Source organism: Meira miltonrushii (genome assembly GCF_003144205.1).
Source record: "Meira miltonrushii strain MCA 3882 unplaced genomic scaffold FA14scaffold_4, whole genome shotgun sequence".
Taxonomy (NCBI): domain Eukaryota; kingdom Fungi; phylum Basidiomycota; class Exobasidiomycetes; order Exobasidiales; family Brachybasidiaceae; genus Meira; species Meira miltonrushii.
The window spans coordinates 420,426-440,442 of record NW_020289946.1 but is presented as its reverse complement, the minus strand read 5'-3'; the positions used below and the strand labels follow the sequence as shown (position 1 = coordinate 440,442).

Genomic DNA, 20,017 nt, shown 5'->3' with positions numbered 1-20,017 from the left:
AGATGCAGAGGTGCAGGGAAAGGACGTCAGTGAGCAGGTTGAGGAGAATGCAGATAAAAGTGAACAAGGATCAGAAGAAGTTTCAGGAAAAGCTGTCAGTGAGACTAGCAAACTACTCAAACGGGCTAAGTTGCTCCGTCTAAAGCTCAAGAAAGCCAAAACTCCAGAAAAGAAGAAGGAGCTCCAAAAAGAAATCAGAGAAGCAGAAGGCAGAGCTCGCTTCCTGAACGGACAGAAAGCAAGAGAGGGCTTGGGAGGCGCTCCCGCTACAGTACACAAATCTAGAGAAAGTATGATTGCACAATCTTCCAACGAAGCAGACCCTACCGCCTCAACATCGAGCGATGACCACTTACCCCGCACAAAAGCTTCACAGGGCATTTCCAACCCCTGGAAAGCGATGGAAGCCGAAAGGCGAGCGAAGAATGAACAAAGATCAGCACATCGTCGAGAGAAACGAACGATTGAGCGAGAAGCCACGACGAGATGTTTTGCCTGCAGAGAATTTGGTCATGCAGCCAAAGATTGTCCCAAGGAAAAGGAACAACAACAAAGATCAAACGAACTGAACGGAGGAGTAGTTTGTTGTTACAGATGTGGAAGTACAGAGCACTCGCTGGCAAAATGCAGGAAACCCTCCCCGAAAACCGGATCAGAACTACCATTCGCACATTGTTTCATCTGTCAAAAACGTGGACATTTAGCATCCAAATGTGCGGAAAACAAAGGTCGTGGAATTTATCCAGACGGAGGATGTTGTAAACTTTGCAATTCCGTTGATCATTTAGCGAAAAATTGTCCGCTTAACGAAGCACAACGTTCGGGGGGTAGTACGGCTGCTTCTACTGCTTCGATTGGATTATCGGATATGCACAACATGCGAACAGGTGCCGATGAAGATGATTTCCATGCATTCTCACGCAAACGTACCCATACGGATATTCGCAAGAGTGGCCCAATAAACAAGAAACCCAAAGTTGTGTCTTTCTAGATTAATTTGTACTTTTACGTAATATTATGACGATGTAAATTTAATGCGGGTTATAAAGATGTCAGGAGTTTGTGAAACTCAATCGGTGTCAAAGCAGAAAATTTGGACATATTCGATTTTTCAAAAAAGAATCTATCTAGAGAAAAGGAGAATAGGAAGTCAGGACACAAGTGGATATACCATCAATGCCTATCTTTCAGTTGTATTTGCCATCTTGGAATACGGCACGTGTGTTATTAACGCAATTGATAATGATCGCAGCACCTTGCAAACCTGATTTAGACCATTTACCATTGATGAGAGGTGCTGTAGCCTCTTCTTGAGCCGTTGTTCCTAACCAAATCTTTTTGTTTGCTGAAACCTTTAAGCCGAACGAACGTTGTTTGTCAGAATTTGGACTTTTATACCATGTAATCGTTGCTTTGCCACCAAGTTTCTTTTTGGGATTTTTAGGATCAATACATTGAACTTGAACAGTTTGATCAGCCTTGGAAGCATCAATTTGACATGGCGTAGTGAAGAAAGGATTCATTCCGTCTAAATTGTCGGAATTTGCTACCGTGTTCGCACATGTTGCTTCAGACTTCTTTACAATTGAGAATCGGACACCGTTATGGTCACCAACTGTGAAGCTGTGGAGATTAAGGGTCAGTGTGGTTTTCTTTTCATGACTCAGTACAATGCAACTCACAAAGCGTGTGTGTTATCCGGTCCGGGATGTGCTACAGAGAGTTTTGGATCGAGATTAACCTCTGCATAGACTGTCGCAACGAGTGCGAAGAACAAGAGGCTCAAAGTGGATGGCTTTCAAAACATTTTGGTGGATTGTTGGAAGGAGGGCGTTGTGAAATGCGTTTTATCGTTCTTTAAATACCTTTTTCCTTGACAACAATTCTTAGATAGGGATACATGAAGACTTTATTGACTGAGCCCCCTCTTCAGCCAATATTTGCGAGAATTTTATTTTTAACCCACTATTCCGCTCTACACCATCGCCTCCTTACCATTTTCCCTATCTATGGTACCTCCTCTACATTCCTTCTCCCTAAACGTATCCCTTCTTTAGACATCATTGCATAGCTTTAAGCCTCCTTTTGTGGGCTCACAATTGGCCCCATATAATCTCAAAAAAAATAAATGACATTTCTTTATTACATCTTTTCAACGAGTTCTAATGATTCCTGCACCAATCAATTTCTCAATTTTTGAACGAACTTTATCGTTTCGCATATGATCTTGTAATGCACGTGGATCGGATTGTGCTTGTTGTAAGATTGATTGCATTACGGGATCTTGCATGATTTGTGCCACTTCAGGATCACGCATTGCTCTTTGCAATGTTTCCTCTTCGGTTTCCGTACTTCTTTCGGCGTATAAGGCTTGCATGATCTTGTCTTTTTGTTGTTGAATCTCGCGCGAAGAAGCGTTGTTGTGATGCTTTCCATCAATGTCACTGGCCATCTGTGCAGCGTTCAAGGCCTTTGTGTAATCCTTCATGCTGAACAATACGTTGGATTTACGAATGTATGCTTTGGTGAACGTTTCGTCCATCTTGATTGCCTCTTCGCAATCTTTCAAAGCTTCAGGCAAGGCGACCAATTTGATGTAGGCACTTGCGCGGTTGGTATATCCTCTTGGGTCGCTTGGGTTACGTTTGATGCTTTCAGTGTATGCTTGAACACTGCCAACAAAATCACCAGCCTTGTACAAGTCATTACCTCTGTTACGCTCTTCGTCACTCTTTGCAGGGTCAATGTATGCTTGCTTCTGACGTTCTTTGAGGGTCTTTTCCGCGGTACGCAATTTGTTCAAGATTTCTGGCGTTCTGTGCTCGGTCAATGATTTCTCATAATTGGAGATAGCCTTGTCTAAATCGTCCAACTTATCATACGCCGAACCAATTCGTCCGAATGCCTTGGCGACCAACTTATAATCAGCTCGTAAAGAGCGGCCTTCTTCGATTGCCTTTTCGCATTGTTTGATCGATTCTTGGTAGTCGCCTTTTTCGAAATAACAAGCAGCCAAGTTGTTGAGATATGTGATGTCCTTGGGATTCAACTCCCATGCTTTTTGGTAGTGCACAATTGCTTCGTCAAACTGACGTTTCATGTAAAGAGCATTACCTTTGGCTTTCTCAGCATCGCCTGCTGCTTTGTCTCCCTTTTCGCCATCTTCCATCTCTGTTTCGGGGGCAGAAGAGGATGAGGCGGCAGCTGCAGCTGGTGCTGGTTCAGCCTTTGGTTTGGGTGCCTCTTTCGGTTGAGTTTGTTTTTCGATACCTTCTCGGTGTTGTTCCAAATTTTCAGGCAAATCATTGCTACCTTCTGGTCGTTCGAATGCTTGCAAGTCAATTCCCATCAATACGCCCATTACTTGAATCATTCTTGGATCTTGAAAGGCAGTCATTGCTTTGTCTGGATTTGCTTGAATATCCTTTAGCTTTTGCATGAATTCAGGATCGGCCAAAAGTGGAGCAGTTTTGGGGTTGGCAGATAGCTTAGCAAAAAGTTGTGGATCTTGGAACATCTTTCCCATTCCACCTAAAGGTCCTCCTTCACTTTCTTGTGCTCGTTGAACATCCTCTAAACCCTTTTTGAGTGCAGCATCAGTTGGTGCTTGTTTCAAGCCAAGCTCATACGCTTCAATGGCCTCATCCAAACGTCTTGCTCCGTGTAATGCACCACCTTTACGTCCGTATCCTTTTGCGAATGTTGGATTTTGTTTGATTGTTTCTTCTGCATCTTCTAATGCTTTTTCCCATTGTTTTAATCCGCTATAACAAGCACTTCTGTTGGAGTACAAAACGTGAACTGCATCTTCTGGACCTTTTGCGGCTGCGATTGCGTCTGTGTAATGTTGAATTGCTGTTTGATAATCCTTTGCTGAGAAAGCAGCATTACCTTTAGCTTTCAATTCAGCTGAAGACATTCTGGCGATTGGTATTGTGGTGGTGGAAAAAGAAAAAGAGTCTTTTACCTTGACATTTATTCTTGATCGTATGTCCGACACGCGATAACCAAAGAAGCCTCTAGAACCTGCAACCAAAAAAAAAGGCAATTCTTCTTCTCGCGCGCTGCATACAATAATGTTAATGTTGTATTTGGCGCTAAGAAGATTTTCCTTTTTTGTATTCATTTTTGCTCCACTTGTATTCATTTCCCTACGCGCTGTGCAATTGTCAGTGCGAATATGATTGTCATTACCTTGATGATGACGGCGGACAATGCACTGGTCATAAGAGGTAAACAGGTGACAGCTCTTCAGATGGGCTGGTTTTCAAGTTTTGCTATTTCCACGGCATTTTGTTGCTAATTCTCAGCTGCAGATCTAATTCGGACTACCGAGAAGGTGCTAAAGCCTGCGTGAATCAATATGAGTCAATCAGCTTCTTCTAATCCGGCTCAGTATTCGTGCTGAGTTGTCGTTGTTGATGCTGAGTCTCCCTTGAATAATTCTCCCGAGAGAGCTTTTTTTATTCCCCCACAATGGTGTTCCTGAATTGAACAACTTTCACCGAAGCCGGACCGAAAAAGAAGAGCACCGTCGCGCTAATCTCCCCCGCAAAACAGAGGAGAGGGTAAGAATGCAGTCTTCTTGGCTTGCATTCCCCCCCGCGTTAGATGCCGGTGACCGAATAAATGCTTCTCCCAACATCCATTGCAGTCAAGATGTAGAGAAATGCATGGTATATAAAGAGCCAACTCTATTTCTAGAGTCTTCCCACATCCCCTCACCCTCACAATGACGATCGATACAAAGCAAAAACGTACAGCTTGGTGGAAAGAAGCAATCGTATACCAAATATGGCCAAAATCGTTCTTTAGCGGAAATGGATCACCAACGGGTGATATAAAGGGAATCATCTCAAAGCTAGACTATATCAAACAACTTGGCGCAAATACAATCTGGCTTTCACCTCATTACTCTTCCCCTATGATCGATGAAGGTTATGATATCAGCGATTATGAAAACGTCAACCCAATGTTCGGCACAGTCGCTGATGCTGAACAACTCATCAAAGAATGTCATGATCGCGGTATGCGAATCATTTTTGATTTGGTCATCAACCATACAAGTGATCAACATAAATGGTTCCAAGAATCACGATCATCCAAAACAAATCCAAAACGTGATTGGTTTATTTGGAGACCTGCCCGCTACGTTGATGGAAAGAGGATGCCGCCAACAAATTGGCTCAGTTGCTTCAATCAAAGCGCATGGGAGTGGGACGAGAAAACTGAAGAATACTACCTTCACTTGTTTGCGATCGAGCAACCTGATATCAATTGGCGTAATGACGAATGCAAGAAAGCACTCTTGGAAAGTTCAATGGAGTTTTGGTTGAGTCGTGGCCTTGATGGGTTCAGAGTGGACACGGTGAACTTGTACTCCAAACCTGAACAGTTCGAAGATGCTCCCGTCACTGTACCAGACACGTATCTTCAACCTGCTTTCGATCAATTCTGCAATGGACCAGAGATGCACAACTATCTTCGTGAAATGGGTGATATCTTGGAGAAATACGACGCAATGACCGTTGGAGAATTAGGTAATACACCTGATGTCAAAGAAGTATTGAAGTACGTTGGCTTTTCACGTAATGAACTTTCGATGGTTTTCCAATTCGAAACAATGAATCTAGGTAGATCGCAAGTGGATTGGTATATACAAGAGCCTTGGTCGGTTGCGGATCTTGCGAAGACGACTGAAATGATGCAAACCGCTTTAACGGATTCCGGAAGAGATGGTTGGCAGACGTCATTCTTGGAGAATCACGATCAAGGTAGAAGTGTTTCTCGCTTTGGAAACGATTCTCCCGAGCATCGTACTACTTCTGCCAAGATGTTGTCCCTTTTGGTGTCCATGGCAAGCGGTACAATGTATGTCTACCAAGGTCAAGAACTAGCAATGACAAATGTACCTGCCTCCTGGGACATGAAAGAGTACCTAGACATAGGTTCAATCAACTATCTGAAACAGGTAAAAGATGCAAACAAAGGTGAAGCAGATATGGAACGTGCGAAAGCAGCTTTACGAGTGTTAGCTCGTGATCATGCACGTACCCCAGTTCAGTGGACTGACGGTCCAAATGCAGGATTCACAGCGGAGAATGTGAAGCCGTGGATGCGTATCAATGATAATTTCAAGGAAATCAATGCTGCACAACAATTGCAAGACAAAGATTCCGTTTATCATTTCTGGCAAAAAGCAATCGCTCTCCGTGTGCAACATCCTGACCTGTTTGTTCATGGAAAGTTCTCTCTTTTGCTTGATTACAAAGGAGCAGATAAAGATTCAAAAGTGCTTGCGTTCGCCAAAGATGTCCGAACCGAAACCGAAGTTACACCTAAACGGTCCGTTGTCCTCCTCAATCTGAGTGATGCTGAGCAACCGATCGAGGTTACCGGTTTGGAGAGTGGAAAAGTTGCGCTTTCTACGCATCATCAAAGTACCGATCCGGTTGCTCCCCTTTCCCCTTATGAAGGTAGAGTTTTGTTCTTGTAAAGATCTTTGCATTTGCTCAGTAATGGTAATGGATTATGTGTTAGACAATTGCTTGTGTGATCGCCGGGCTAGAAGTAAGTCTCACCGGCGCCGATTCTGTTGCACGGTCTTGGTAAGGTATTTAAGCCCGTGGTTGCTCAGCACAACAACGTTTGCTTCCAACATCCATGTCCCCCTGCCCTACCATGTCTGACGAAGATAAACGAACTTGCTGGTGGCGTGAAGCGATTGTCTATCAAGTATGTTTGAGTTGAGTGACACTTTTTGTTCATCTGCTCACCCATTTCCATCTCACAGATCTGGCCGAAATCATTCTACAGCGGCCGTGGAACGCCAACAGGAGATATCGCTGGTATTATTGCCAAGCTTGATTATTTGAAATCGTTGGGCATCAATACGATTTGGCTTTCACCGCATTATGCTTCGCCAATGATTGATGAGGGTTATGATATTTCAGATTATGAAGATATCAACCCAATCTTTGGAACGGTACAAGACACCGAACATCTCATCAAAGAATGTCATTCGCGCGGTTTACGCATCATTTTTGATTTGGTCATCAACCATACATCCGATCAACACAAATGGTTCTTGGAATCGCGCTCTTCAAAAGAAAACCCTAAACGTGATTGGTACATCTGGCGTCCGGCACGCTATGTAGATGGCAAACGAATGCCACCAACCAATTGGGAAAGTGCTTTCAGTCAAAGTACATGGGAATGGGATGAAAAGACTGAGGAGTACTATCTACACATGTTTGCCGTCGAACAGCCCGACTTGAACTGGAGAAACACTGATTGTAGGAGTGCAATCTTGAAAAGTTCAATGGAATTTTGGCTTGAACGTGGCTTGGATGGTTTCAGAGTTGATACTTGTTCACTTTACGCAAAACCTGAACAACTTGTCGACGCTCCAATCACCAAACCTGGCTATTTGCAGACCGCATGGGATTTGATCGTTGATGGAGAACGTATCCACGAATACTTGGGCATGATGGGTAAACTTTTGGCAAAGTATGATGCAATGACGGTGGGTGAGCTGAGCAGGTTGCCTAATAAAGAAGTTCTCAAGTATATCAGCTTTGCTCGTAATGAACTCTCAATGGTTTTTGCCCCGGATGTTGCTCTCGTTGGCATGGATGGGCAAGAAGGGCATTTCAAGACTGCTCCTTGGAATGTTGCTCAAATTGCAACCAATACGGAAAAGCTGCAAACCCTTTTCGATGACAATGACGGTTGGACAACATCCTTTTTGGAGAATCATGATCTCGGCAGGAGTGTATCACGCTTTGCAAGTCATGCTGAAAAGCATCACGCAGATGCATGCAAGATGTTGAGCTTATATACGACTCTCTTGTCGGGAACACCTTTCTATTATCAAGGACAAGAGATCGGTATGACAAACGTGCCACTGGAATGGGATCTTTCCGAGTATTTGGATATTGCCACAGTAAACTTTATCAAAGCTCTCCGTGAAAGTGGTAAATCTGATAAAGATATCGAAAAGTTCAAACCCAATATCAACCTCTTAGCCCGTGACAATGCTCGCACGCCCGTTCAATGGACTGATGGACCAAATGCCGGCTTTACGAAAGAAGGTGTCAAGCCATGGATGAGGGTGAACGATAATTTCAAAACAATCAATGTGGCAAGTCAAATCGATGACCCGAATAGCATTTTGAACTTTTATCGCAAAGCTATCGAATTGCGTAAGAAGTATCCCGCTCTATTCGTTTATGGAAAGTACTCTAATGCGTTGGATTACAGCGACCCAAAGAGTGATGAAAAGGTGTTTGCCTTTGTAAAGGGTTTGAGGAAGGATGCGTCTGCTGATGGCCAAAAACGGGCAATCGTGCTCTTGAACTTTAGCGATCAAGAGCAAGGTGTCAAAATTACCGGTTTGGAAAGTGGAAAGGTTGCATTATCCTCACATGACGAAGTGAAGCCTGATGCTCTTTTGCAGCCATACGAAGGCCGTGTTTTGCTATTCTCTAACTAATGATGTGTAAATAATGATTTCTGATTCTGAAATGAAATGATGTGCTCTCAGTCCGGTGCCGTGAACTGTTCATTTGCTTGCTCTACTGTGCACGTTCGTAAGTAAGAAATGAGTCATTTTTCCCTCCATACATCCTTCTCACCATCTCGATCAAAATGTGTGACAGTGAGAGACAGGTGCCTTGGTGGCGTGAAGCTGTTGTTTATCAGGTAAGTGGTAGAAGGAACTTGTGATTCGGAGGAGCGGCACTGACACTCGCTCGATTAGATTTGGCCAAAATCATTCTATAGCGCTCGAGGTACATCTACAGGTGATATCCAAGGCATAATCGAAAAGCTGGACTACCTCAAATCGCTAGGGGTAGACACAGTTTGGCTTTCGCCGCATTATGCATCGCCTATGGTCGATGAGGGGTACGATATCTCAGACTATCAAGATATCAATCCACTCTTTGGCACACTTGCAGATGCGGATGAATTGATCAAACAATGTCATGATCGTCAAATGCGAGTAATTTTTGACTTGGTTGCCGCATATACTTCCGATCAGCATAAATGGTTTCAAGAATCCTGTTCAGCGGCAGAAGGGAACCCGAAACGGGATTGGTACATTTGGCGACCGGCAAAAGTGGATGCTAATGGCAATCGAAGACCTCCTACCAATTGGGCAAGTTCTTTTGGCGGCAGTGCCTGGGAATGGAACGAAGAACGTCAACAGTACTACTTGCACACCTACACCAAACAGCAGCCTGACCTGAATTGGCGAAATGAAGAATGCAGAAAAGCAATTTACGAGAATGCCATCGAGTTTTGGCTCAAGCGTGGTCTTGATGGATTCAGGGTTGATACGTGTAATATTTACTCAAAACCTGAAGTTTTCACAAATGCACCAATCACCAAACCAGAGGCAGAATGGCAATCTCCCGATTCAATCATTGCAAATGGTCCGCATATCCATGAATACTTGAAGGAAATGGGTCAAATTTTCGAAAAGTATGATGCTGTTTCCGTTGGTGAGCTAGGAAGATCGACAAGTACAGAAGAGGCATTGAAATACGTTGCCTCTTCCGCTAAAGAACTTTCGATGGTTTTTTTGTTTGACGTCGTCAATATGGGTCGTGTGAAAGGCGAAAAGTTCACTCCAAAGCCATGGACGGTAAGCGAATTAGCCAAATTGACCGAGAAACTCCAAACATATGTTGACGATCATGATGCTTGGCAAACAACACTGCTGGAGAGTCATGATACCGCAAGAAGCGTTTCACGGTTCAGCAACGATTCACTCAAGTTTCATTCTATTTCGGCTAAAATGCTGTGCGTGTACACGGTTATGCTGTCGGGAACACTTTTTTTGTATCAAGGGATGGATATCGCGATGACCAATATACCATCTTTCTGGGGCCAGGAAGAATATTTGGATGTACAAACGATCAATTTTCTCAAGGAACAGCGTGAGAAGGGAAAAAGTGAGACAGAGATCAATCAATTGATGCGAGGTATCAACCTACTTGCCCGTGATAATGCGCGAACACCTGTTCAATGGGGCGACGGTCCAAATGCAGGATTCACAGCAGCGAATGCTAAACCGTGGATGCGAATAAATGATAATTATAAACAAGTTAATATCGCACAACAAGAAACGGATGGAGATAGCGTATTAAACTTTTACCGAAAGGCCATCGCTGTTCGAAAACAGTATCCGGCTTTATTTATTAATGGTAAATTCTCCCTCTTACTCTATTATGATGACAAGCACGAAGGTTCAAAAGTATTGGCTTTTGCAAAACTTGATCAATCTCATTCTGAAGAAAAGAGTTTTCCGAAAGCTATTGTCCTTCTCAACTTTAGTGCAGGAATGCAAGACGTACCAATCGATGGTTTGCAAGAAGGCAAGGTTCTCCTTTCCAATTATTCTCCTGATGAACCCTCCGAGAGATTACAGCCATATGAAAGTCGAGTTATGATCTTGTAAATCGGTAAATGACATCACGTGTTGTGTGCGGCCTTTCAGAGCATTTCACTAGCGTTCGTTGTGGAATAGTGTCAGTATTACATAAATTGGGCTTGATGTTCGCCAAGACCCGTTGAGAGAAAAAGCCACAATTGAAACAATCAACGCGTCAATCTTTAGAAACAACACATGCCATTCCTTACTAAGGGGGTGGCTGCTTGGTTTAAAAAGAGCTTTTCTAGCCTTTCTTTTTACATCATAGTGCGGGGAGGGAGAGGTTGGCTATCCGACAATAATGATCATGCATGCATTCAATCAATTCGGGTACCTAGAAATTATACATATAAAGAGGCCCTCTTGATCGATTGTCTTGCTTTTCCATCACCCACCCACAACAATTCCATCCCTATCCCCTAACAATGCGTTTCACAATTGCCGTCTTGATCGCTTCAGCAAGTGCTGCTCTCTTTGCTGCCACACCAGCAGAAGCAGTTGACAATCGTGTTTTGGTAAAATACTCTGGTCGTACACCAACTGATTTTTGTAATCAATGGAGATGCAATTGTATCAATTACGTTCCAAAAGATCAAAGTTTAACTTTTGGTACGGCTTATTGTCAACCTGGTGACTTTTCGGGTAATAACAGAGATACAGAAGCTCGTGTATTTTGCACGTAAGTGTTCGATAGATTGTAAGCTTATCATCAAAAAGGATCTTATAACTGAAATTTCTTCTCTACCCACAGATTCAAGGACAGTAATGGCAAATCAAAAAGTGTTCTCAAGCACGTTGCTGCTGCCACTAATGCCACAATCGCATAAGCATATACCATTCAAACCTTTATTCGTCTTCTTTTGTCTGTATCTATGAGAATACCATTTTTATCTGTTGAAAAAACACTTCTCTTGAATTTCGGGAATGCGTCCGAAAGATGTCATGCACGTATGCATTGATAAACAGTCAACGGATTTGCGGGAACATGAATTAGAACGCTATCCGAAAGAATGGCTGTAAGATCATGATATGATGACGTACTCTGTTTCTTCTCCGGCTCCGTCAGACACTCTCCGAAATGACGCGGGGACATTCTATCGAATAGCGGGAATGGAATAATATGTATTCCATGTAAGTCAGCATAGGTAAGGGATTGATCGACGGAATAACGACAACATACTCCTATGAACTATGTGTCTTACATGCAAGTAACGGACCCATCCATCCAACTTAACAACACGCCTAGGCCCAGACTGTGTACACCAATCTCCGATGTTTACTTCTTTTATGCGGGGGCGCGGACATAGGCCATTAGCCTGGCGGGTAATGAAATGCAAAAGCCACAATGAGTAAATCAACAAACAGAAAGGTATAAATATAACACTGTTTCCATCACTTTTTCAATACACCACACCATCAAATCCCAATCCCAATTCACAACTCACCACCCTTACTACCCTCTTACTCTATCAAGATGCGTTCTTCAATCGCTTTACTCATCGCTTCAGCTTCAGCTGCTGTTTTGATCGCAACTCCTGCTCGTGCTTATGACTTCCGTCAATTGGTGAAATACAGTCACAAAGAATACCCAACCTCAACTGATTTCTGTGATGCATGGAACACAGATTGCAAAAATTACGTTCCAAAAGATCAATCTCTCAAATATGCCGGATCAGTTTGTGAACCTGGAGATTACCATGGTAAACATGCAAAGACAGAAGCAAAGGTTGCTTGCGTGTAAGTACAATTGCCATAAAGTTGCTTTTCTTTTGAATCTCTTACTGACAGCTTTTATACCAACAGCTTCGACCATAATGGCGATTCACACCAACCTCAATCTATCAACAAGCACATCGCAGCAAAGACTCATGCAACATTCATCACTCAATCAGATGATTGATAGATTCTTGTACCGCTATTGTATGTTATGAGATACGATTAAAATTTATATTCGTCATACTGTACATCTGAAGAACCTCTAAGTCAATTAAAGTACACTGAAGTGCAAGCATCATCTTGATTAGCTGTGTAAATCAAACATCTTGCCCATTTCAGTATCGATAGCTTTTGTTACATCATGAAAAACTAACGATTAAAGGTGGCGTTGGAAGTGATACTGTTGCAGCTCTTTACCTGTCTAATATATGTCCACAACTACGCATTTCCGTCATAAAATTTAACAAAAGTGTGTCACGCTCGACCCTCTCACAAATGACATGACACCCTTCTTCTACAATGACATGAAATAAAGTTCTTTAAACTCCGATGATGATGTTCCTAAATCTGGATATATATAGACATTACGGACTTTTATGTCTACGTCAACGGCTTCACGCTCGGCAGGCAGCCTTTTAGTTTGGCCCGTTGAGTGAAACCCTAACGTACGCCAAAGTCCGATCTTTGTTCCTTAGTGCGGGGCGGGGCTGCGCGGAAATACATGGACCGCCGGCAAAATGTTTAAGCTGTTGATTCAACCTGTAAATGCTGCTTGCAAATATGAGTAGGTAAAAGGTATAAATAAACGTCATTCTCAACAATATATTTCAGACCTTACACCATCCAATCCAGTTCCCAACTATAACTCCTCACCCTTACCACTCTCTTACTCTACCCAAGATGCGTTCTTCAATCGCTTTACTCATCGCTTCAGCTTCAGCAGCTGTTTTGATCGCAACTCCCGCTCGTGCTTATGACTTCCGTCAATTGGTAAAGTATAGCCACCAAGAATACCCCACCTCAAGTGACTTCTGTAATGCATGGGATACAGCCTGCAAAGAATACGTTCCAAAAGATCAATCTCTCAAATATGAAGGATCAACTTGTGAACCTGGAGATTACCAGGGTAAACATGCAAAGACAGAAGCATTGGTTGATTGCGTGTAAGTACAATATCCACCTTACCTTTTTCCGAATCTCTTACTGACATACTTTCTACCCCTCCGCCCACAATAGCTTCGACCACAATGGCGATGAACATGAACCACAACCTGTCACCCATCACATCGCAGCAAAGGTTCATGCAACATACTTGGGCGATAATAATGCTTGATCATGTGACTTTGAATCAATTTTATGTATGTTATGAGACACGAAGAATATACATACATTCTACACAATATAGTGAGATCGAGCAAAAAAGGAAACAATAGTGACAATGAAAACCAATTAATGTATGCTGAAGTGCGAGCATAATTTTGATTATCTCTTCTGAGTAAAAATTACTTCAACGAAGGTGTGAATTGAACATCTTGCCCGCTGATCTAGCGATGACTTCTGTTGAATAATAAAGAAGCACGATCAAAGGTGGCTTTAGAAGTGATACAGCTGTTGCTGCTGCTACTGCTATTCTTCTCGTTTACCTGTTTGATATATATCTACAACTGCGTATTTACGCTATAAAAGTGAATAAACGTGTGTGTCATATTCGATCCCTCTCACAAATGACATGATATCTTTCTTCTATATTAACACGAAATAAAGCTCTTAAAACTCCGATGATGATGCTTCTAATTCTGGATGTATGTAGACATTACGGACTTCTGTGTCTAATATACGTCAACGGCTTCACGCTCGGCAGGCAGCCTTTTTGGTTTGGCCCGTTGAGTGAAACCCTAACGTACGCCAAAGTCCGATTCGTTGTACCTAGTGCCTAGTCTAGTGCGGGGCTGCGCGGAAATACATGGACCGCCGGTAAAATGTTTTAGCTGTTGGCTAATACATGCTCGCAAATACGAGTAGGTAAAAGGTATAAATAAACGTCATTCTCACCAATATGTTCCAAACATTCACCATCCAATCCAATTCCCAATCACAACTCCTCACCCTTACCACTCTTTCACCCAACCAAGATGCGTTCTTCAATCGCTTTACTCATCGCTTCAGCTTCAGCAGCTGTCTTGATCGCAACTCCCGCTCGTGCTTATGACTTCCGTCAATTGGTAAAGTATAGCCACCAAGAATACCCCACCTCAAGTGACTTCTGTGATGCATGGGATACAGCATGCAAAGAATACGTTCCAAAAGATCAATCGCTCAAATACGGTTATTCGGTTTGCGAACCTGGAGATTATCACGGTAAACATGCAAAGACAGAAGCAAAAGTTGCTTGCGTGTAAGTGTTAACAGCCCCAAAGACACTGTCCTGATTCTCTTGCTAATAGAAACCTCTCTTCCCCTCCCCCCCACACACAGCTTCTTACACAATGGCGATGAACATGAACCACAATCTATCAACCATCACATCGCAGCAAAGGTTCATGCAACTTATTTGAGCGATAATGATGCTTGATCATGTGACTTTGAATCAATTTTATGTATGTTATGAGACACGAAGAATATATATACACTCTACACAAAAAAGTGAGATCGAGCAAAAAATGAAAAAATAGTGACAATGAAAACCCCTCGGAAACCCTCTGTTTGAATCACTTGACATATACTGAAGTATGAGCACCTTCCGAATCAGCTCTTCGGAGTAGAGGTGCTTTGAAGAATGTGCGTAATTTGGACACTTTGTCCGTTTCACTATGAATAGACTTGCTTGATGTCTTGCGAGATGGCTTTTGTCGAATACCAAACGAAGCACGATAGAACATAGAAGCGGGCAAAAGCGGCGGTGGAAGTGGCTTTGTTGCTTCTTCATCACCTGCATCACGCACATCCACTACCGGTTTCTGTTGTGGTTTTGCATCGTAAAAGTGATCAAAAAGTGAATCACATTCATCCCTTCGTTGTTCTTCTTCTGCAATCACGAAATGACGCTCTTCGCATTCCAACAATGGTACAGCAGCCAAAGCATCACTTGTTACGATCGCATGCCTGTATGATGTACGTTTTTCTTCTTGTGTCATTTGACGATAATTTTGCATGGTAACCCAACCAGGTTCGCTTATACCCAAATCTGCCATTCGTTCCATTGCGGTGGCCATTGGAGTGTGTCTTTCTTCTCTGGATGAATGCGCTGAATTGGATGAGAAGGAGGAGGAGTTGGACTCTGATCGTTGAGGAAGATTGTCTTGATCGTGCAACTCCATTCGATCACGATCCAATTGATCGACAAAGAGATGATGTAATCTCCAAGTGAAATAATCCAACTTTTCTTCATTTAATGTACCACGAATAGGGGCAAGATCTGCGAACTTCTTGTTCCCAACAGCAAGCAATTCGAATTGATAACGAGCATCTCCAACCAGAGAAGGATCGGATTCAGCATACAGTGCTCCATTGCTTTCGAATCCTGTCGAATCTGCAAATCCATACAATGCCTGTCGTCTGAAGTTACTACGTTTTGATGAAGAAGATGTTGAAGGACGTTTATCGTGATCGCCTTTCCTGGCTTTTTTCAAAGCGATGCTTATACGTTTGAAATCCATTTTGTGTGTGTGTATGTGTAAATGAGGATGTGGTGGTGAAGAGAGAATGACCCTCTAAATTAAAACGCACACAAATGCCACCTCACCTTCTAATATGAACGGAGAGTCGAATGCTCATTAAACGAACCGTTTTACACAATCTCAGGCACACACACTAACCTTTTGCACTGCATTGGCAAACCCACTGTATTTTCTTGACAGCCTTCTTTATCTGACAGTGTAAAAACAAAAATTAAAGTTACCCCAGGCTGAAGTGCATGAACAGAACAACGTGTGCGTAAAGGGAAGCGGTGGCGGCCGCGGCTTTTGAAGAAGGGGGGCAACAGAAGTAGAGCCTGCCTGCCTGCAATGAATAAATGCACAGCGCATCACAAAACTGCACACACGCGCAAAAAGTGGGGAAACTTGTACTGCTGATATGCCCTTTTCCTATGCTTGGCATATATAACAGCATGCTGCTCTTCGGGTTGAGAATTTGCTTGTCTAGGCCTTTGCAATGCAGACTGCTATAATACATCCTCTCTAAAACGGCGCCGACGCGAACCTCTCTCTCTCCCTATACGGAGCCTTTCGGTTGCTGTGCTGAACCTGCTTCATTTCCTATACAGCCGCATACATTACCTTACCGCACTGAATATGGCCCGGATGACTTCAGACAGTCTCAAATGTTAATTTTAGATACATAGATAAGTGTTTCTATACATGACCGATCGTGCATGTGAGAAAGTCGGCAAGCGTGTGTATGGTGGCATTAAGTCAGATGATTTTAACCGGGTTAAAATTTCCCTCTTAATGATCTAGCGTGAGTATGGGATTTGGTTTAGCGTACTTTTCTTTGCCGGTCTTATTTCGTTTCTTCCCTTTTTTCCCCAGCATTCAAGCAGACAGATAGAAAACCTTAATAAAAACGACATGATTTTCACACACATTTAACATCAATTTAGTCCGAATTCCCATCTTGCCATCCCTCATCACCATCACTTCATCTCATCACAAAAATATGGCTTCCTCATCAGCTTCTATCATCAAAGAAGAATTTGAACCACAAATGCAATTCCCTTTGCATATACCCGATAGTCCTGCACCAAGTGGCTATCTAGCCAATCCATATCAATCCATAGCAGATATAGCACATGATATGATGGATGCCTCTTTAGCATCAATTCAAGAATCTCATTGGCAAAATGCAATTCTTTCGGATGGCGTTGCAATCCTACCCTCAACAAGAAATATGGATCACAAGGAAAATATCCCCTCCGTAAAAGGCAAATCATTTATACCCAACTGCAGACCGATCGAAGTGTTGGCATGCATACATTTGTTCAGTTATCGACTCATTTGGGACGTTCGTATGAGTTCAGGAAGGATATTACAGCGATATGATTATCACAACTTTTTGTTCTATTGCGTCTGGAGAGGAATTGGACCAATTTACAGTCCAAGAGATGCGGTAGGCATTCAGGATATACGTTGCTGGGGACCACAAGGAGAACGACAATCTCTCGCTTTACCAAACTCACAAAAGATTCAAATCGTTTGGAAAAGTTGCATCGCACCTGAAGTGCCTATCCAAGAAGGAAAAGTACGAATGGATATCGAACTTGGCGCTTATCGTATCGAATGGAGACCGGAATTGAACGGATGCGATGTCACGTTTGTGGGAGAGGCAAATTTGATGACTTACATTCCTACTTACATCTACAAAGTTTTCAGTATGGAACTGCCAAAAGTCATTGGAAGGTTGAGCGGTGCAATGCAGAGGTTTGGCGTGCCTCCTTATGTGCTTGATCTGCAAGATTGTGTGGTGATTCAAACCACATTCTGGCATGGTGAAACAAGATCTTCCAAACACAGGCATCATGTCAGAAAACCAGGTTCATACAGTATCATGATCGACAGACAGCGTATGTTCCCATTCGGCATCTTGCAACCGGTAGTGAACGGCTTGGGCGCTCATGCTGTTTCTTTGCATGAGGCAGACGATCGAATAATAGTCGATGTCTCAGCTCTTGGAGTGGGGCAGGAGTATATCATCGAGGTGGAACCTCGAGAAAAGGAGGGAGATATGAATACCAATGCGGGATGGTGGTAATTCGCTATTTACACACACACACACACACTACACTTCACAAATGCTATAATCATTTCTCATCTTTACAACTTTGCCTTTCCGATTTTGAGCGAATTCATGTGTTCGATGGTGGCTTTTCGCACTGCAGCTCGAACGATTTTACCGTTGGGATTACGTTCCAGTTCCTCTTTACGAATCCAAACGAATTCTGGAACAGCATATTTGGGTAGATGTTTGGATGCTTGTTCGATCACCTCTTCGGGTGTGGGTAGTTGTTGACCGTCTTTTGGTGTACAGACCACAGCCACCGTTTCACCTCCTGAACCATCTGGAATGGCAACAGCAGCACAATGCAAAACGCCTGGATGACTATAAACTGCATTTTCTACTTGACCACAAGAAATGTTTTCACCTTTACGAACGATGATTTCTTTTAATCGATCAACGATATAAAAGAAACCATCTTTCGGATCAACGACTGCTAAATCACCACTTCGGAACCAACCATCGGGTAAAAAGGCTTCTGCAGTATCTTTTGATCGATTCCAATAACCTTGTGCACGACCTGGACTACGAATCCAAAGTTCTCCTTGTTCGCCGTCTTTTACACGTTCCATTGAAGCGGGATCAACGATGATCACTTCAACACCAACAGGAGGAACGCCAGCCGAAGAAGGTCTTGCGTGGTAGTCATCCACACCCAAGCCCAAAGCTACACCGTTCACTTCCGTAAGACCATATCCTGCAGATGAGATTGCATTGGGATGGGACTTACGCAGCTCTGACGGTAACTCTTTCGATGAAGAAGAACCACCATGTGCGATTGAAGAGACGGAAGGGAGTTTGTCCTGACCTGCGATTCCAATCTCACGTACCATGAAGCCAATGCCTAAAATATGACGAACACGTTCACGTTGTGCGATTTGAATGGATTTATCGCGATTGTAGGTTGCCATCAAGACAACCTTTCCACCCGCTGCTGTTGAAAGGATTAAACCGGATTGCAAGCCCGTTGTATGTGTGAGTGGAACAAGAACCAAGACTGATCCGGGTTCAGGATCGTTTACATCAGGAGGAGGAGGTAAAGGTCTATGTCTTCGTAAAAGTGCTCTTGCTGTACCGAATGTTGCTAAACGTAAACAAGAAAGATGTTGTCTTTGTGTTGAGAGTACGCCTTTGGGTTTGCCAGTCGTTCCACTTGTGAAAAGAATCACACCGTTATCGTCAGGGGAGATGTCAACGGGAGGTAATGTTGGTGTTGTGTTTTTGTGAGCGTTCATTAAATTCTGCCAATCGTATATCAAGTGATTTCCTTTTCCGTTGAATTGTAGCCATTTTTTGTCTTGTTCTTGCTGGATATGCTTTGCTCCCATCCATGGCATAACGATTGCACCGGCAAATGGTGTCTCGTTTGACTGGAGGATGGATGGGAGGTGATCCTTTATGCGCTCGAATCGTTCTCCGTCACAGATCACAGCTCGACATGATACATCCTTGATGGAGAATGTCAACGTTTCACCATCGTGGAACGAGTTTAGAATCGCAGTGACTGCTCCTAAAAGATGGATTGCCCAGAAAGAGATGACAAATTCGGGATAATTTCTGCAAGCAATTCCCACACGATCACCTTTGCGTACTTGGAATTGGGTGGCTAAGATGGATGCCATGCGTAAAGCCTGTTGATGAATGTCGGCGTACGTATATCTTTGATCATCAAAGACGATGTACGTTCGCTTCCCGTACAATTCAACATTGCTTAACCAAAATTGACGAATAGATTGAGGTAAATCTTTATATACTGTTTGTAACCTTCCGTTGATGTACTTTTGTTGCAGTTCATATGGTGATCCGGCAACGGTTAATTTACGAGTGATTTCTTCATCATTTGCCAGTTGTTCTACTGGGATTGGGTCTAGTGGACCAAACAGCTCACGAGCAGTAGGGGCCATTATGATGAAGCACGAAAAAGATGATGAGAAAAGGATAAGAGCGGGACAGAATTCTCTTTTATAAATCAACGGAAATCTTCAAGAAGGGTATGTATCGTTTATTGCAAACCGGCATCCTTTACGCCGAATAAAAGCGGTAAGGTACAATTGCCAACGTATGCACAAGCATATTTTCTATTAGCCGAAA

General features: G+C 43.0%; 12 protein-coding genes across 12 annotated transcripts; 8 read left to right on the top strand and 4 right to left on the bottom strand.

Moving 5' to 3' along the window:
- Positions 1–427: 427 nt before the first annotated feature.
- On the top strand, positions 428–928 carry FA14DRAFT_107675 (uncharacterized protein; the record flags this gene model as incomplete). Its single annotated transcript, XM_025495819.1, has 1 exon — positions 428–928. A coding segment is annotated over one exon (501 nt), but the record flags the coding sequence as incomplete, so codon positions are not given.
- A 221-nt stretch (positions 929–1,149) lies between these two features.
- On the bottom strand, positions 1,150–1,902 carry FA14DRAFT_174295 (uncharacterized protein; the record flags this gene model as incomplete). The annotated part of the gene is made up of 3 exons (XM_025500530.1): positions 1,150–1,623; positions 1,683–1,752; positions 1,866–1,902. The coding sequence occupies 3 exons, from the start codon at positions 1,900–1,902 to the stop codon at positions 1,188–1,190; spliced, it is 543 nt and encodes a 180-aa protein (XP_025352891.1). The 3' UTR covers positions 1,150–1,187.
- A 209-nt stretch (positions 1,903–2,111) lies between these two features.
- On the bottom strand, positions 2,112–4,628 carry FA14DRAFT_75687 (TPR-like protein). Its single transcript, XM_025502836.1, has 3 exons — positions 3,743–4,628; positions 3,227–3,430; positions 2,112–3,124 (listed from the first exon to the last, which is right to left on the bottom strand). Exons 1-3 carry the CDS (start codon positions 4,145–4,147, stop codon positions 2,153–2,155), a joined length of 1,581 nt encoding a protein of 526 aa, XP_025352890.1. The 5' UTR covers positions 4,148–4,628; the 3' UTR covers positions 2,112–2,152.
- Position 4,629: 1 nt separating this feature from the next.
- On the top strand, positions 4,630–6,540 carry FA14DRAFT_75672 (putative maltase). Its single transcript, XM_025502835.1, has one exon. It carries the CDS (start codon positions 4,733–4,735, stop codon positions 6,494–6,496), a length of 1,764 nt encoding a protein of 587 aa, XP_025352889.1. The 5' UTR covers positions 4,630–4,732; the 3' UTR covers positions 6,497–6,540.
- Positions 6,541–6,680: 140 nt separating this feature from the next.
- Positions 6,681–8,494, top strand: FA14DRAFT_191680 (maltase malt; the record flags this gene model as incomplete). Its single annotated transcript, XM_025501882.1, has 2 exons — positions 6,681–6,735; positions 6,794–8,494. Coding segments are annotated over 2 exons (1,756 nt in total), but the record flags the coding sequence as incomplete, so codon positions are not given.
- Positions 8,495–8,649: 155 nt separating this feature from the next.
- On the top strand, positions 8,650–10,629 carry FA14DRAFT_191679 (alpha-glucosidase maltase; the record flags this gene model as incomplete). Its single annotated transcript, XM_025501881.1, has 2 exons — positions 8,650–8,703; positions 8,762–10,629. The coding sequence occupies 2 exons, from the start codon at positions 8,650–8,652 to the stop codon at positions 10,463–10,465; spliced, it is 1,758 nt and encodes a 585-aa protein (XP_025352887.1). The 3' UTR covers positions 10,466–10,629.
- FA14DRAFT_174290 (uncharacterized protein) lies at positions 10,603–11,335 on the top strand. The gene is made up of 2 exons (XM_025500529.1): positions 10,603–11,117; positions 11,190–11,335. The coding sequence occupies exons 1-2, from the start codon at positions 10,864–10,866 to the stop codon at positions 11,263–11,265; spliced, it is 330 nt and encodes a 109-aa protein (XP_025352886.1). The 5' UTR covers positions 10,603–10,863; the 3' UTR covers positions 11,266–11,335.
- A 1,451-nt stretch (positions 11,336–12,786) lies between these two features.
- On the top strand, positions 12,787–13,628 carry FA14DRAFT_191676 (uncharacterized protein). Its single transcript, XM_025501880.1, has 2 exons — positions 12,787–13,317; positions 13,391–13,628. Exons 1-2 carry the CDS (start codon positions 13,055–13,057, stop codon positions 13,485–13,487), a joined length of 360 nt encoding a protein of 119 aa, XP_025352885.1. The 5' UTR covers positions 12,787–13,054; the 3' UTR covers positions 13,488–13,628.
- A 658-nt stretch (positions 13,629–14,286) lies between these two features.
- On the top strand, positions 14,287–14,726 carry FA14DRAFT_181266 (uncharacterized protein; the record flags this gene model as incomplete). Its single annotated transcript, XM_025501080.1, has 2 exons — positions 14,287–14,549; positions 14,630–14,726. 2 exons carry the CDS (start codon positions 14,287–14,289, stop codon positions 14,724–14,726), a joined length of 360 nt encoding a protein of 119 aa, XP_025352884.1.
- A 136-nt stretch (positions 14,727–14,862) lies between these two features.
- FA14DRAFT_157291 (uncharacterized protein) lies at positions 14,863–15,810 on the bottom strand (the record flags this gene model as incomplete). The annotated part of the gene is made up of 1 exon (XM_025497888.1): positions 14,863–15,810. One exon carries the CDS (start codon positions 15,808–15,810, stop codon positions 14,863–14,865), a length of 948 nt encoding a protein of 315 aa, XP_025352883.1.
- A 679-nt stretch (positions 15,811–16,489) lies between these two features.
- FA14DRAFT_75587 (uncharacterized protein) lies at positions 16,490–18,076 on the top strand. The gene is made up of 2 exons (XM_025502833.1): positions 16,490–16,612; positions 16,684–18,076. The coding sequence occupies exon 2, from the start codon at positions 16,811–16,813 to the stop codon at positions 17,900–17,902; it is 1,092 nt and encodes a 363-aa protein (XP_025352882.1). The 5' UTR covers positions 16,490–16,612; positions 16,684–16,810; the 3' UTR covers positions 17,903–18,076.
- On the bottom strand, positions 17,934–19,892 carry FA14DRAFT_75590 (acetyl-CoA synthetase-like protein). The gene has a single exon (XM_025502834.1). It carries the CDS (start codon positions 19,828–19,830, stop codon positions 17,965–17,967), a length of 1,866 nt encoding a protein of 621 aa, XP_025352881.1. The 5' UTR covers positions 19,831–19,892; the 3' UTR covers positions 17,934–17,964.
- Between the last annotated feature and the right edge of the window lie 125 nt (positions 19,893–20,017).